The sequence below is a fragment of the Schistocerca serialis genome, chromosome 2, assembly GCF_023864345.2.
Source record: "Schistocerca serialis cubense isolate TAMUIC-IGC-003099 chromosome 2, iqSchSeri2.2, whole genome shotgun sequence".
Classification (NCBI taxonomy): domain Eukaryota; kingdom Metazoa; phylum Arthropoda; class Insecta; order Orthoptera; family Acrididae; genus Schistocerca; species Schistocerca serialis.
In genome coordinates, this window is record NC_064639.1 from 1,141,572,440 (window position 1) to 1,141,588,462 (window position 16,023).

Genomic DNA, 16,023 nt, shown 5'->3' on the forward strand with positions numbered 1-16,023 from the left:
AATTACGAGCAAATTAAATTGGAAAGACCACATAGATACTATTGGGGGAAGGCGAAACCGAGACTGCGCTTTGTTGGCAGAACACTTAGAATATGCGACAAACATACTAAAGAGACCGCCTCCATTACACTTGTCCGTCCTCTGCTGGAATATTGCTGCGCGGTATGGGATCCTTACCAGGTGGGATTGACGGAGGACATCGAAAAAGTGCAAAGAAGGGCAGCTCGTTTCATGTTACCGCGCAATAGGGGTGAGAGTGTCACTGATATGATACGTGAGTTGGGGTGGCAGTCACTGAAACAAAGGCGGTTTTCCTTGCGGCGAGATCTATTTAATAAATTTCAATCACCAACTTCCTCTTCCGAAGACGTATATATTTTGTTGACATCCACCTACGTAGGGTGAAATTATCATAATAATAAAATAAGATGAATCAGAGCTCGAATGGAAAGATTTAGGTCTCCCTTTTACAGATGACATTCGAGAGTGGAATGGTAGAGAAGTAGTATGAAAATGGTTCGATGAACACTCTGCCAGGCACTTAAGTGTGAATTGCAGAGAAACCATGTAGATGTTAATTATTATACAACCAAAGAAAATGAAACTGTAAACAGAAAGAAAAACAATCTTTTCTTTTTGAGGTTCATAGACGAGAAAAGCCAACGGCGTAGATCGGAGCAACTGCGTCGTTCACGGCGGGAATACCGCAGAAGAAGGTTGTGTACCTTCAAGTTTGGTCCATATTTATGTTACCAGCGATTCTTGGGATTCTAGAAGGCCACTAGGTCATAACGAATGCCTTCCAGACAAACTGAAATGTTTTGGTGTCTGGTTTCTAGAATGGTAACACGCTATCGGTTATCATTTCGATGACCTAGCATTTGCGCAGATGCATTTTGTGACAGTTTACCGTAGTACTCCGCTCCCAAAAATGCTGACTTCATTTCATGGGGAACGTGACGAAACACATGAGACTTTTTGCAGATGGTTTTCTCTGGTAAGTATTCACTAGGTTTTCGCTCGGTACGTATCCACTACCAGCACTTCAGGCTACAGCAGAGTCTTTATTCTTACTGTTACAAAATATCGACAGCCATAGCATCTTGTACCATTGTCCGATCCTGATGCGATTCTGAATCATCAGTCTTCTCACTGGGCTAAGCAGCCCGCGGCGTATTCCTCTCTCGTACCTCCTTCTTGATCTCAACGTGCCGCTTACAACCTACATTCTCAACAGTATGTTCTGTTATCTCAATCTCTCTCTTTTTCCTACGGGTTTTATCCTCTATATCTCCCTTTGATACCATTGAAGTTATTTCCTAATTTCCTATCCTGCTGTTCCTAATTCTTATCAGTGTTTTCCGTATTTTCCCTTCTTCGCCGACTGTGCGGAGAACCCCCTCATATATTCACACATCTCAACTGCTTCGATTCTCATTTTGTCCGGTTTTTCCACAGTCCATGATTCAGTTTCAAGCAATACTGTGCTTCAAACGTACGTTCTCAGAAATTTCCTCCTGAAATGTAGGCCAATGTTTAATACTGGTAGATTTCTCTTTGCCAGTAATGCCATCTTTTTTACGCTAATCTGTCTTTTATGTGCTGCTTGCTTATTCCGTTATGTGTCGTTTAACTTCCAATGTAGCAAAATTTATTGATTTCGTCTTCTTAGTCAAAAAGTTTGATGTTACGTTTATTGATACTCATTTCTACTATTCCGCGTCACTTTCATCTTGCTACTGGTCACCATCAATTCATATTCCGTACTCATCAGACTGTTCTTTCCACTCATTTGGTCCTGTAATTCTGCTACACTTATGTTAAGGATAGTAATTTCATAAGCTTATCTTGTCATTAATGTCCATTCGTCATTAATTTTAATCCGAGCACATCGTTCTTGGTCTTCCATTCTTATTCCTCCCCCTTGATTTTGTACGTGTTGTATATTACCTGTCTTTCCCTCTACTTCTATTATTATCAGAATTTAAAAAGTCTTGCACAAGTTTACATCGTTGTACGCTGTTTCTACATCAACAAATGCCACGAAGATATATTTTTTTAAGTTTTGGTTCCATTATGAAGGACTTCGTCAGAACTACTTCTCTGGTGCCTCTGTGTTTCCGAAAAAACCGATCGTCATCTAAAAGACTCTCCATTCTTCTGTATATTATTCTTGTTCACAGTTTCGAAGCATGGAATGTAAGCTCACTGTGTCTTCGCACTTTTCTGCCCTTGTGCTCTTTCAAAAGTCTGATGGTATGTCTCCAGATCCTCAGACTCTACAGATGAGATTGAACAGTCGTTTATTAACCACTTCCCTCAACGATTTCAGAAATTCCGAAGGAATGTTTTGTTTACCTCCCGAATTATTTCACTGCAAGTCTTCAAAAGCTCAGTCTTACACACCGACATTCGTTTATTTTTCTATCATTTCGTCGTCCTCGTAGAGGTCTCCAGTGTACACTTTACACCTGTCAGCTGTCTCCCCTGTGTTTAAGGATCTAATTTCTATTGCACCCTTTGAATGTTAAACCACTTGCTTTTAATTTCACCGATGTTTATTGTGACGTTGCAATATGCTGAATAGTTCCTTCCAAAGAATACTACTTTTTCGTTTTCAGCACATTTCCTGCTGCTATTTCTCCTTGGTTTTTCTGCACGACCTATTTATTTCATTCCTAAGTGACTCATGTCTCTTTATTCACATCTTTCCCTCTAATTTTTTGTACTTCCTTCTTTTACATATTTGTTGGAGTATTTCTTTTGTTACCAAAGGTTTCTTTGCATTTACCTTCCTTCTCCGTATATTTGTCTTTGCAACTACCGTGATTGTCCTTCTTAGAGACGTCCATTCGTCTTCAGCTGAATTGTCTATTACGATATTCATTACCGCAGTGTCTATAGCCTCCGAGAACTTCAATCGGATCTCATCATTGCCCACTACTTCAATATCCCACTCGCTTGCATGCTGATTCTTTTCGACGAGTCTCTTAAACATAATTACTAAACTGTGATCTTAGTATGTATCTCCTCCAGAGTAAGTCATAGAGTCCAGTATCTGGAATCAAATTTTCACTCTGGGGCGAATGTGCAGTGATAAGAAACTTTCTGGCACACTAAAATATATATCAGCATCACCAATGTGTTGCAAAGGCTCGTGCTATAGCATGCCTCACAATACCAACGGGTAGGTAAATGAAAGCCGGTCCTCGTCTGCTGCGAAACAGGATGAAAAACAAGAGCTCCGCACTGTAGGTGACAGCGCTCTATGGTGCTACTCACTGCGGAATCATCAATGCATGTCTTCTGGTATCAATGTCGTTGCCTTTGGTAGTTCAATTCTAACAAAATAAAAAAAGTTCATGTTTGAACTTCTTCTGTCATGGATAGTCCTGCTGTGGCCTGGGTTATGGAACGTTTTACAGAGAAAATTTGAGAAGTATTGCTGACAACAGGAGTTGTGTATGATGGCACAGAGCAGTTCCTTTAAGTAGTGCCAAAATATGAGACAAGCAATGGACGGTGTGGCCGTATACGTACGTCACAGAATTCGATTTTGCTTTCGAAAAATACACCCCATCCGGGAAGAGTAAAGATTGTGCAGTTATCCCGGCGGAAGTCAAGCGTTTGAGGAAAGCCAACATCTGACGCACCAAATGCCAAACATCCTTCCCCGATCCGCAGACAGGGAGAAGGCCATCCGTATCCATAACTCGGCAGGTGATACACAATGGAGAGTCCGGGATGTGAATTAGATGTAGGCGAGATTGGCACATCCGCTTCCCGTTAAGTGTTATGTACCAAGCGGACTGAACGTCCGTATCAAGAGAGGCGGCACTCACCACCTGCCACATAACACGCCATACTACGTGGGGGCGTTTCCTTTCAATCATATTCGCTGCCCTACCTGGTTCTTGTTATCGTGTATCGCTCTCTCAGGTGCAAGCCGTGTGGGTAATAGTGCAGTGTGGATGCAACTTATTTCAAGGAAGAACTGGCTAATGTTGAAAAAAGGCGCTGGGCAGCACTGGTGGAAAGTCATACAGAGAGATGGAGGGAGAGAGAGAGAGAGAGAGAAATCGGCACTAAGGCCTCCTGCAGCAGGCTTGTAAGACACGTCGAACAACGTTACCACATCTTCATGTGAGAGCTTATAAGTAAGGCCTTCACTTTGTCCTGAACATGACAAAGACATCAACTCCCTCTGCCCCTCTGGAGGGTGAGCTACTCGTCCTGGATCTTAAAAAGCATGCCCATACTAACAAAGGATCCTAAAGCCACCAGCATAAGGCGAAGCAGAGATGGTAGGATCTGAAGTCTCTGCGCAACATAGGGAATGAGCGCTGCCAAATAAAGGTTGGCATATCGCGCCCGTTGCAGACGCTACGGTCCTAAGACGGTCATTAATTAGGCCTGCTCTGATCTGGTTTAACAGATGCCTGTAGCTGATGGCTATCATGCGCCCAGGCGAAGCATCATGTCAGTTACTCACATGGGGCGACGCGCACATCGGACTGCCCCTTATCTATAGAGAGAGCATGTGATTTTTAGACGTTAACACTACTGTCCGATTGCGCGAAAACGTCACCACCCACTCCAAATCAGGCGTCGTCAGTAGCCACAAAGCAGCGTTTCCAAAGCGAAGGCGTATAATGTCGCTGAAAAGGGACAGTCCTGTCTCATCGAGCGCTGGATAAGGATCGGCGGCGTGATGCGGCCGTTGTACAGCGCCCTGGACATCGCGTCATGAAGAAGAAGCATCACTACCTCAACGATGATGTCCGGATACCCCACTTGCCGCAGCACCACTGTCGAAATCGCGTGGATAGCTCTACCAAAGGCCTGGCTGAAGTCGAGGGAGGCCAAGACCTCAGGCATTTGGCGAGGTCTGGCATGTGAAATCATGTCGCGATACCGACAGATTGTAGTGTGGGTGTTGGGACACGTCGCTCGTAGTCGAGTGAAAGTCTTAATATCACTGCTGAAAAAGATCAACGGCTGATAATCACGGATCTTGAACCCTCCTCGTGGTATATGTGTGGCTAGGATCAGTCGTTTACCGAAGGCTCCAGGGAGCTGCGCAATGGTGAACAGTAGATCGCGGCAAACGTCTGTTCAGGACGGCGCCAGTAATTGCTGGAAAGCTCAGTAGAACGTCTGACCCCGGCGACGTAGCTTATAAGCAGCTCCCGTCTGTATTGATTCAAGGACCTCCATCTCAGCTACACCTTCAATCAAATCCGTTACTGCAGGGAGGGGAATTGTGCTAAAAGTGAGCTGAGAGACCTCTGTGATCATCTCTTGTAGATGGCGATGCTTCGAGTTTAACCTAGTGTAGAGGGCGTGGAAGGTGTTCCCTTTATAGCGCTAGCTAGGCGTCGTCCATCGTTCGTTGTGACAATCCAGCAATCAAAGCCTGTAGCCAGCGTGTTGTTTCAATAGTGATATGATACACGGACGGTTCCTCCTGTACCACTCTGACTTGAGTGTGCGCCTTCATGGTCTCCCCCTCAAGATGACGGCGTGTGAGAGTGGCGTTCTGGGCCTTCGCACAATTCGCCATCCTCTGCCGTGCGGGAAAGTGCGGCAGTGTGGAACATTCCCGCATAGTGCTGTAATGGAAGTCCGTGGAATGTCACCTGATTGCCGTCATGTCTCTAGGCAATCAAGGGCTTCTAGTGTGCACTTTTGGGGCAGAGTAATCACCACAAAAGGGCAGACTGGTAAGAGCCGGCGAGTGTAGGTCATTCCGCGTTATCGGAAACGCTACAGAACACACTTCGGCAGCTCTCGTCCAACTTACAATGGAGCACGAGATGTAAATCCGATGTGGCTAGGTGAATGGCTAGTGTAATTTGTAAATCCAGACCGTCCCCATGAACCTGCTCCGATGAATCAACAAGCTGAAGGTTATTCACAATTGTGTCAAGTTCTGCACATGGAGAGTGACGTGATAGCTGAACCTTGGAGCTTGAGTACAGTGGGAATCCCTTACCAGTAACAAGGTGTTCTGCTTTCCCGTAAAGAGAGACTTGATCATATCCACGACGGAGGTATGTCGTTCACGACACTGACCGAATCCGGAAGGCGCACAGATGTTTGAGTCTGACTCCTTGTACAGTAAAAGCCATATCTCTGGCGTCAGGGAGATACACGTCGTCTTCGGCAAGTACACCTTCGCGGAGAAGACCGCCACTCCACTATAAATGTAGACACATGTGAGGCACAAGTCGTGTATCCGAATGGTCCTGTGAAACCTTCCACACGCACCACCTGAAGGAGGGCAATGTCAGTGTCCGCTACATTGATCGTGTCTTGAAGCGTGGCCAGTTTATGGCGAGCACGTGTGTTGTTGATATTAATTGTTTCTAGGCGGTAAGTCTGATCAGTCGCCCCTTTCAATAAGTTGTTTAGTACAGTGTTTGCAGCTCCCAGAGTCGGTGTCATCAAAGCTACCGGTGCAGCGGCGGTAGCTGTGAAGCGATAGTGCTCGACAGGGCCGCGGGGCACTCCACCCTCGGCGCCCATGGAGTGCTCTGGTCCATCTTCGACGTCGTCCGTCCAAGAGTCAAGTGTAAAACCCCGTAGCCGCAGCACAGTACTGTCAGCAGGGCCCTCGCGAGCATGCTCAGCAGCAGAAGGTGTACCGTCGGCGGCAGGCGCATGTGCTGCAGTCGCTGCGACATCGTGAAGGGAAAGACGGGCTACGGCACTATGGAGGGGGGTAATTCCACCCGACGACTGGGTGGTAGGGTCCTTTGCGTCATCTGATGTCAGGTTCTCGAGCATGCCTTCCAAGAAGACAGTCGTGAGTTGGGTTACGGCGCCGCTTCTTGTGTCTTCATGAGAACCATTGTCTGCGGACACACTACTTCGTATTTCTATTACAAATGAAACTTCTCCAGCTGTACTTAAGATTTTATATTTACTTGGCTACTAGTTTCGACGTTGCATCAACGCCATCTTCAGGACCGTACAGTTTGATGAAATCAATTGTGTGTGGCTCAGTACCAGTTACTGCCCGCCATCCATGTCGAGCAAGTGTTGGTCTCACCGCGGACTTCCGGTACTGAGCCACACACAATTGATTTCATCAAAGTGTATGTGTCTGAAGATGGCGTTGATGCAACGCCGAAACTAGTAGTCAAGTAAATATAAAATCTTAGTACAGCTGGAGGAGTTTCATTTTTAATAAAAATTATACCAGCTCTGTCCCACCTTAATCAAGTTTAAATATGGATGAACGAAGATATTACTTCGTGTCGGAGTGAGAGTGGAAATCATCCGTCGCTGCCCCCGTCAGGAGAGAGGTAGAAGTTGGTGCAACTCCTCATTCAGCACCAATGTTCCGATGAGACTCAGCCTTTGGGTGCGAGCGCTCGCTTTCCTTAGGCAATTAGGCCAGAGACAATATGGAAGGAGGTACGTGGTCCTAAGCACTGTCGCCGACCATCGACGGCGGCATGGTGTATCTATCCAGGGCAAGAACATTGTTCCTTTCTTAACCACCGGGAAGATAAGGGGGAGTGCAGTGGGCGTCGCAGGGGCTGCAACGCCGCCGACCAGTGCCTGAAGCACTCTGCGTTGGATACACGCCGGTAGGACACGGCCTTCTTGGCCGCAACCGGCGCTAATACGCGACTGTCCATCATACATGACCATGGCCATGCAGCCTCCACTAACTAAACAGGACGGTGCATGATTTCTGAATTCAATCTTCATTTGCCGCACACATGACACGAAATGTCACAAACCTTTGCTACTTTTCGGCGAGGTGGCTTACCAAGGTACCATACGGTCTGAATGCTCTCATCACAACATCTGATGGGACTTCGAAAGGGATGCCGAAGACAGTGTGCGGAGGCCAAATCCAGCGTGTTCTGTCGTGAAAGCGCCTTTATGGCCGTCAGCCGCGCGGGATTAGCCGAGCGGTCTGAGGCGCTGCAGTCATGGACTGTGCGGCTGGTCCCGGTGGAGGTTCGAGTCCTCCCTCGGGCATGGGTGTGTGTGTTTGTCCTTAGGATAATTTAGGTTAAGTAGCGTGTAAGCTTAGGGACTGATGACCTTAGCAGTTAAGCCCCATAAGTTTTCACACCCATTTATGGCCGTCAGAGTGCCTAAATTTGAGATTACGAATGTGTCTGCACACGACGCCTTTACACATTTCCCCATTGATCAGTTTAATACAGATACCGCTGCCAGTAATGGATAAGTGGAACCCAGTGATGTCATGAGGTGCAATTTGCAGATCGTCCCAGATAAAACGTTCAGGTTTGTGTGCCGGAGATCTTGTGTGTTCTGCTTGAAAAGCGATATCAATCGTTGCCTGGCAGTACGAGGGTGCCGTGGCCCTCTCGAAAGACGGACACGATACACTTACTTCTGCGAGAGGGTAAACAGGAAACATTCGTGGCCGTGCTGCACGTCAGGCTGGACGTAAATAAGGCGCCCTCGCCTCACCGCTACCTAAAGGCAGACTGCCACAGGCTGAACAACCAAGAACGACTCACTGTCCATCCTCACAGCCTTATTGCTGCCAGTACTTGTCTGCGAAAAGCGAAGGTCCCGAGTTCGAGTCTCAGTCCGGCACACAGTATTAATCAGCCAGGTAGTTTCATATAGGCGCACACTCCGCTGCAGGGTGATCATTTCATTCTGGAAACGTCCTCCAGACTGTGGCCAAGCCACGTCTCCGCGATGTTATTTCTTCCAAGAGTGCTAGTCCTGCAAGTTTCGCAGGGGAGCTTCTGTGAAGTTTGGAAAATAAGAGATGAGGCACTGGCGGAAGAAAAGCTGTGAGGACGTGTCGTGAGTCATGCTTGGGTAGATCAGTCAGCAAATCTCTTGCCCACAGAAGGCAAAGGTTGCGAATTCGAGTCTCGGTCTGACAGACAGTTTTAATCTGCTTCGGAATCTCTGGGCGTGATGTAATCCAGCTATAATCTTCGCGTGTGTTTAGGCCATTTCCAAGTATACCTCCCCTGTAATTTCTTACACTTTCCCGGCGGTTTTGTGACATCTCGTTGAATCGTGTGTACTGCCGGTGGTCTGCGTTTTTCTAACACAATATTTCGACGTCCTACCTCGGCGTCTTCATCAGGTGCTTCCTGTGACTGGACGCACCTGATGAAGGCGCCGAGGTACTACGTCGAAATATTGTGTTAGAAAAACGCAGACCACCAGCAGTACACCCGATTCTATGAGATATACTTCCCCTTCTTGTGTTTATTTGTTATCTACTACTAGCTGAAATTTTTTACGGGACTTAATTTGTCTTTATCCTTAACTCTTTCGTCTATTTCTTCTCCTACTAAAGCTTTCCAATTCTGCAAGAGTATTATATTAACACCTCCCTTTATGTTATGAATAATCCGTTCAGTACCTTTCTACATTTCTGTATCTTTTCCTCTTATGCTTGTGACGTAAGCCTGTATGCCTGATCTATTTTTGTTGGCGTTCGTTTGTTATCGATTAGGATGAGCACGACCCTCTCACCAAACCGCTCCCGTTATACCAGTTTCTTCCGCTAGTATCAGCATCACCTAATCTTCTATCCATTTCACTTCACTTACCCCCACTTTACCTACATAGAGTCTCTGAAATCCCCGTTTCAGATTTCCAAGGTTCCCTACAGCATTCAAACTTCTGATATCTCCCCTGCACGAAGATCCGAAATGGGGCGTGATCCTAAACCTTTAGCCAATGAAGAGTGCATCATGACTCATTTTCAGTGACAAGCCAGATGCTCTGGGGACACGCATTATGGATGTTTAATGCAGCAGTTTGCGTTACTTTCTCATGCAGTTAATCACTGCTGATGCTTCCGCTTTGTACGAGAGATTCCATACACCCAACTCGGTCTGCTGCTCCACTGTTCTTGACAAGTCCATTGGCTCAACGGGAGTGGCAAGTTATATTGGGAAGTCCTCGGTCGCCATTGCTTATAATTTACAGATCACTTGATGAGTGGGGCAGCCACAGCTTTTGAAATGACCGCAACACCTCCTGTATGTTATTTCTTATTAAAATTGTTGCTAGTTTTTATTCAAAACTTAAGCAGTGGCTGCGATGCAACGCGGGATCCAGGACGTTTTGATTAATACTTAGAGATACTACCCCTCTCCACGGGTGTGAAAGCTTTTATGTGAATCCATAACAACAGTCGCTCTTCGTTCGCTGTTGTGAATGGGAACAACTATCAGCTGTATAAGAGAATGGAAATGCCGTGTGGCTAGGGCATTCCGTCGGGTAGACCGTTCGCCTGGTGCAAGTCTTTGGAGTTGAGGCCACTTCGGTGACTTACGTGTCGATGGGGATGAAATGACGATGATAAGGACAACACAACACCCAGTCCCTGAGCGGAGAAAATCTCCGACCCAGCAGGGAATCGAACCCGGCCGTTAGATATGACATTCCGTCTCGCTGACCACTCAGCTACCAGGAGCGGACTATAAGAGAATGACGACAATGAAAATTTGTTCCGAACCGGGATTCAAATCCAAATTTCTCGATTTTATGGCAGCGGCCGCCTTAATCGCTTCGGCTATCTGTGTACGACTCATGGCCGGACCTAGACTTCAATAAGACGTCTTTCCTTCGTCACAACTGTACTCGCACACACATTATGTAATTCTCTTACAAGGGAGAACATTTTAATTGGAAGTCGCCGCTTGGTATCTGCGGATAAATACGATACTGCAGTGTATGTGTTGTTAACGAGAACGATGAAATTTTCCTTCGGATATACATGCAAATCCGAGGGAGCACTGCATCGTTCCTCTTAACAACACAGCCACTGCAGTTCTGAATAGTGGGTTTATGTCTGGAATTTATCGTCGAGACCGTAATGTGAAGACTTTGAAATCATGCGCAATACTCCATGGATACATCAGAGTATCCAGGATTCAATGCAACAATGTAATGATGACAGGGTCAAAAGCTAACTGAGGGTATTTTGAACATGTGTTCGAATGAGGCGTTTGTACACTGATACGTTCAATTCTTTGTGGTTCTTATGATTAACGTAGTATGAAAACTTGCAGAAAATTGAGCTTCATCTCGGAAAAAAGACATAATTCTTTCGATGGTTTATGCGATTCCGCTGTAGTATACTCATATTTCAGTATTCTCACTAACGAAAGCAAATAAATTTGAGTTTTAAGAGCAGATATTAGACCAATTATCTGCTTTACATAATGGCCTAAGTGTGAACCTTATGTAGATGAGGGTAAAACAACCGACGTCAGTTAAGAACAACAAAATAAATTTGGTAACATAAGTAGTGACTGTAAATAAAGTGTTTCTCGACTCATTTCAAATAAAATACTTTCACATCTGTTTGTGAGCAGTACGTCCCTAACGTTTGGCCGTAGCTATTGGTTACATCTCGTATTTAATCGTGAAACTGATAAACTTGCCTGATCCCGACCTATATTTTTATTTTTGGGATACTCATCGATTTTTCAACAGAAAAAGAAATAGAAAGCTGGTTAATGCTCGTTATCATAACACAGAAATTAGGCCATCTAAAGTACCCTGTTATTCAAATCCGCTAAGTTAGCCAGTAACGTATTTTTGTTACTTACAATATTCATCTGTTGCGCGTGAGTCTCCTTGTAGACGTCCACAATCTGCATCAACGCCGACCCTGCAAAGTAAAATAAACAGTACTGATTAATAAGGAAAAAATTGTGCCATTTTATTAGGCGAACCAGATCTAGCACATTAGAAATGATTAGACTGTTACAGTAAATTAAATTGAGCCCTAAGAGATACTGATCTCTTCTCTGCATACGTTAATTACATGTAATTAAGGTACGAATCTTACAGGTGAAAGAAATTTTCGTCTCCATTATTTGAAATACAAAGGGGAGGTGATTACGTGTTTTCTTCTATAACCGGATGATACGCCACTGTTGGTTAAATCCAAAACGTCACACTTCCGTCACATGGATAAAGCGCATGTTGTGTCTTTGACTTCCACAAACCGTGTGATTCAGTACCATATCAACACGTATTAATGGAAGAACGATCATATGGGCTATCAAACGAAATTTGTGATTGGACTGAATATGTATTCGGTGGACGCTGCATGTTATCTTGCATGGAGAAGTAAGATTAAAGTTTAACATACCAAAGTTTAACGTACCACGTCTTTTCCAAACGGATTCAATACTTATCGTACAGATGTTGTACAGTTCACAGAACAGGTTCGAATATCCCACCAAGAACGTCAATGCACTTTTGAGCTCTAGCGATAACATGTTGTGTTGCATGTTCAGTTGCCTGTGCTTGGTTGCTAATCAATTCAGCCGCGTCCATGGTGCGACGAAGCAGTCCATCTCGTGTATTTACGTTCACTTTGTGCACTTCTGATTTCATCCAACCCCATTAACAGAAATCTAAATGTGTGAGTTCAGGTGACCTTGTAGGCCAGGTAATAGCACCGCCACTGCCAATCCAGCGATTAGGGTAGGTGCGGTTGAGATGCTCCCTCACACGTAAGATAACATGTGGAGGGTCATCGTCAAGTTCAAAGTACATTCCAGTTCGCTTGGCTAAAGAAACGTCTTTCAATAGTTCCACAAATGAATTTTCCAAAAGAATGCAGGTACCTCTCTCCCGTCAATCGCTGACTGATAATAACTGGACGTATCAAAAGGTTACCGATCATGCCACACCAAACATTTATGGCAGAACGAACTCGGAAACTGGTATCCACTGAAGCGTGTGTATTTTCCCGTGACCATCGATGATTATTGCGTTTGTTGTTTATTCCATGTCGTCAGTCAATAGTATGTACGAAAGCAAATGAATATAGTCAATTACCCAGTGACAGAATTGAAGTCATTGGGCATTGTCACCAACGTGGAGATTTTGAACACGCTGTTACAGGTTTTCCGCATGTAATGTTTCCCATACACCTGTATGTGGGACATTCATACGCAGGGACATTCTTTGTATGCTCGTACCGGGACTTCGCTCAACACTTGAGATAATATCTTCCGCTTCTTGCAATGTTTGTTGACGTGCATGCTCGGACGAAAAATGTCTACTTGGAAGAGAACCTATTGCATCCAAAGTGATAAACACTTTGGTTAAGATGGTTCAAATGGCTCTAAGCACTACGGGACTTAACATCTGAGGTCGTAAGTCCCCTAGACTTAGAAACTACTTGAACCTAAAAAACCTAAGGACATCACACACATCCATGCCCGAGGCAGGATTCGAACCTGCGACCTTAGCAGGTGCGCGGTTCCGTACTGAAGCGTCTGGAACCGATCGGCCACAGCGGCCGGCAAACACATTGGTAAACACCCTGCGAGTCGGAAAGCACCTGTGGTATAATTCTCTTGCAGCGGTAGCACTACCGCCGCAGAAGCCATAAACGTACACCGTATCTGCGTATTCCTCAATAATGTAGACGTGTGGCATTGTTAACAGCGCTTTTACGAATACTGTTAACACCATACACTACACAGGTAACCGATGCGTCGCCGGTAATTACTCAATGCCGCTTACACGGCACAACTGCGCAAACAACGGGTGGTGATTGCACTACGTACGTCACATGGTCATAATACGTCGTAGGTTGCATAGCGTAAACATGAAATGTACTCGTACATTGTTTTCAGGAAAAGCTCGTTACGGTCCAGCTGTATTGCATATACGTTCACGTTGTGCACATTAATTTTGCGAAATTGAAGTTCCTTTCAATACTTATACCTCCCTAACGAAGCACGTGCGGACCTATGTTCATTTAAAATTTTTTGTTCAGAATTACATATACTATCACTGTGTAAAATATTGACCTTTCCTCATCAAACACCCCATACACACACACACACACACACACACACACACACACACACTAGTTAATGATTGATTAGCATCTCGTTAATAATCTGTAAGTGAAAATGAACTATGTACCTATATTTATAGATGAGTGCGCTACACAGATATTAGGTTGGTGCATAAGTTCATAGCGTTTTTGTCTTCATGTTGGTTTTCGGGTTGCTATGGTTTTATTTATCGATGGTGATTTTTTTATCTGCAGATCACTGTTCTGTCTGAGTTTACATATTGTCATTTGGAGATAGTGAGTGGAGCTGTGGACGCTAGAAAATGGAGTGACAAGTGGAGAAATCGGAACATTTTTCGACGTATGTCTCTGAGTTGAATAGAGTGGTGACAGCAGCAAAGGCCGCCAAAAACATTTGTGCACCATTTATAAGGATAATGCCACTGCACAGAGCACGGCAAGAAAATGGTTTTCTCGTTTTAAGGAGGATTGTTTTGACGTGAGGGACTCTCCACGTTCAGAAAGACCTCCAGAGTCTGATGAAGATCGCTTAAACGCATTAATCGACAATGATCCACGTGAGCGTTCTCGAGAATTGGCACATGTGGTTCACTGTGAACATTCCCCTATCGTGCGGCTTTTGAGTGCAATGGAGAAGATCCAAAAACCGAGTGTGTGAGTACCGTAGGTTCCAAGCAAAAATCACAAAAAAAATCTGCTGGTGTGACCATATGAACATCTCTGCTTGCTGGTCGTCTCTTGGATGCGAACAACACCGACTATTCCTATCCTGTATGACGCTGGTGACGAGAAATGGCGTCTTTATGCTAACATAAGGGAAAGAAAGCACTCTTTGAGCCCAAACAAAGCAGTAACTTTCCGTACTGAGACCTGCTTGCATCCACAAAAGATCATACTATGCGTCTGATGGACCAGTGACGGTGTGGTGTACTACTAACTGCTTCCCTGAGGTGTTACCATCACTGCTAACTTTTACTGTCAACAACTGAGATATCTAGCAGACGCAGTCCAAGAACAACGGCCGTGAAGTGATGCTATGCCATGATAATGTGTGCCTGCATTCTGCTACACTGACAGAAAACACCATACAGGAATTGATGTGGGAAGTCACCCTGCAACCACCTTATTCATCTATCCCCAGATTTTCATCTTTTCCGCCCTCTATTACACAACCTCAAGGAACTACCTTTTCGGAAGACTCCGAACACGCTTCGACGAGTTCTTCGCCTCAAAATGACGTCATTTCTACAGTCGCGGTGTCGAACAGTAAACCCAGCGTTGACAGACTGATGTAAATAGTGAAGGAGAATATACTACTGATGACTAAAGTCTCTATTATTTGTATATGTTCTGTTTATTAAACTTATGGAAAAACGCTACGAAATTTATGCACCAACCCAATATTTGTATATGTGTATACTAGATATTTGACTTCAATGAAATTAGCTCAGGTTTTGAATCCAAGGATGAATGTGAAGAGTGATCTAGAAAAAGAGTAACCTAAGTTCATCTATGCCGGGACACAACAAAAGAGGAAGGCGATGAAAAGAAATGTGAAGGTAATGCTACACAAAACAAATATTTACAAGGACATGGTACAAGGGCATGAAAGGCGGACAGTCCAATCTGCTGATTAGAGGTAATATAGTTAGAGATTAATCTTTAGTGTTTAAATCTTGTTGCATTATCAGAAATAGAACGTAGTGGCGTAAACGAAGAATGATAAAGTTAACCTTCTGTGATGAATGGACAAACTGTTCGTGTAGATACCTAACTTTCTTAAGGGCGATGGAAACTGAAGTTCATTTGTACGTGGAAAGCAGGAGACTTAAGAGAAAGCTGAGCAAAGTAAATCGCTATTAAACCCATAAGTGTTGAATTAAATAGTGAACTGAGAAAAATTCTAAGTTGAGCGATGTAGTACAGGCTAGATTTCAAGTTTAAATCCAGAGTTGAACTGATGTTTTCCAATTCGACTTGTTTAGCTGATTCGATTCCTTTACTTTATCTTCAGGTCACATGTTTGTTTCGACGAGCTTGATACAAGTAGAATCAGTATGAAAGAGTAAAAATGCGAAAAGACGCACTCTGAATTGTTCATGTTTGTGTGAACGTGCTGAACCAGTAGACAAGAGAGCCACGCAGGATAATGTGAAGCACAGGTGCGAGTGGAATTTGAGAGATTATAATTACATGATTCA

The 16,023-nt window shown here is 44.6% G+C and overlaps 1 protein-coding gene across 1 annotated transcript in view; it reads right to left on the reverse strand.

The window, feature by feature from the left end:
- Positions 1–16,023, reverse strand: part of LOC126456672 (brain-specific angiogenesis inhibitor 1-associated protein 2) — a 628,716-nt gene that overhangs the window by 150,103 nt on the left and 462,590 nt on the right. The window contains exon 4 of the mRNA XM_050092414.1: positions 11,586–11,647. Coding sequence (XP_049948371.1) covers positions 11,586–11,647 — 62 coding nt within the window. The remainder of the gene's footprint in view (positions 1–11,585; positions 11,648–16,023) is intronic.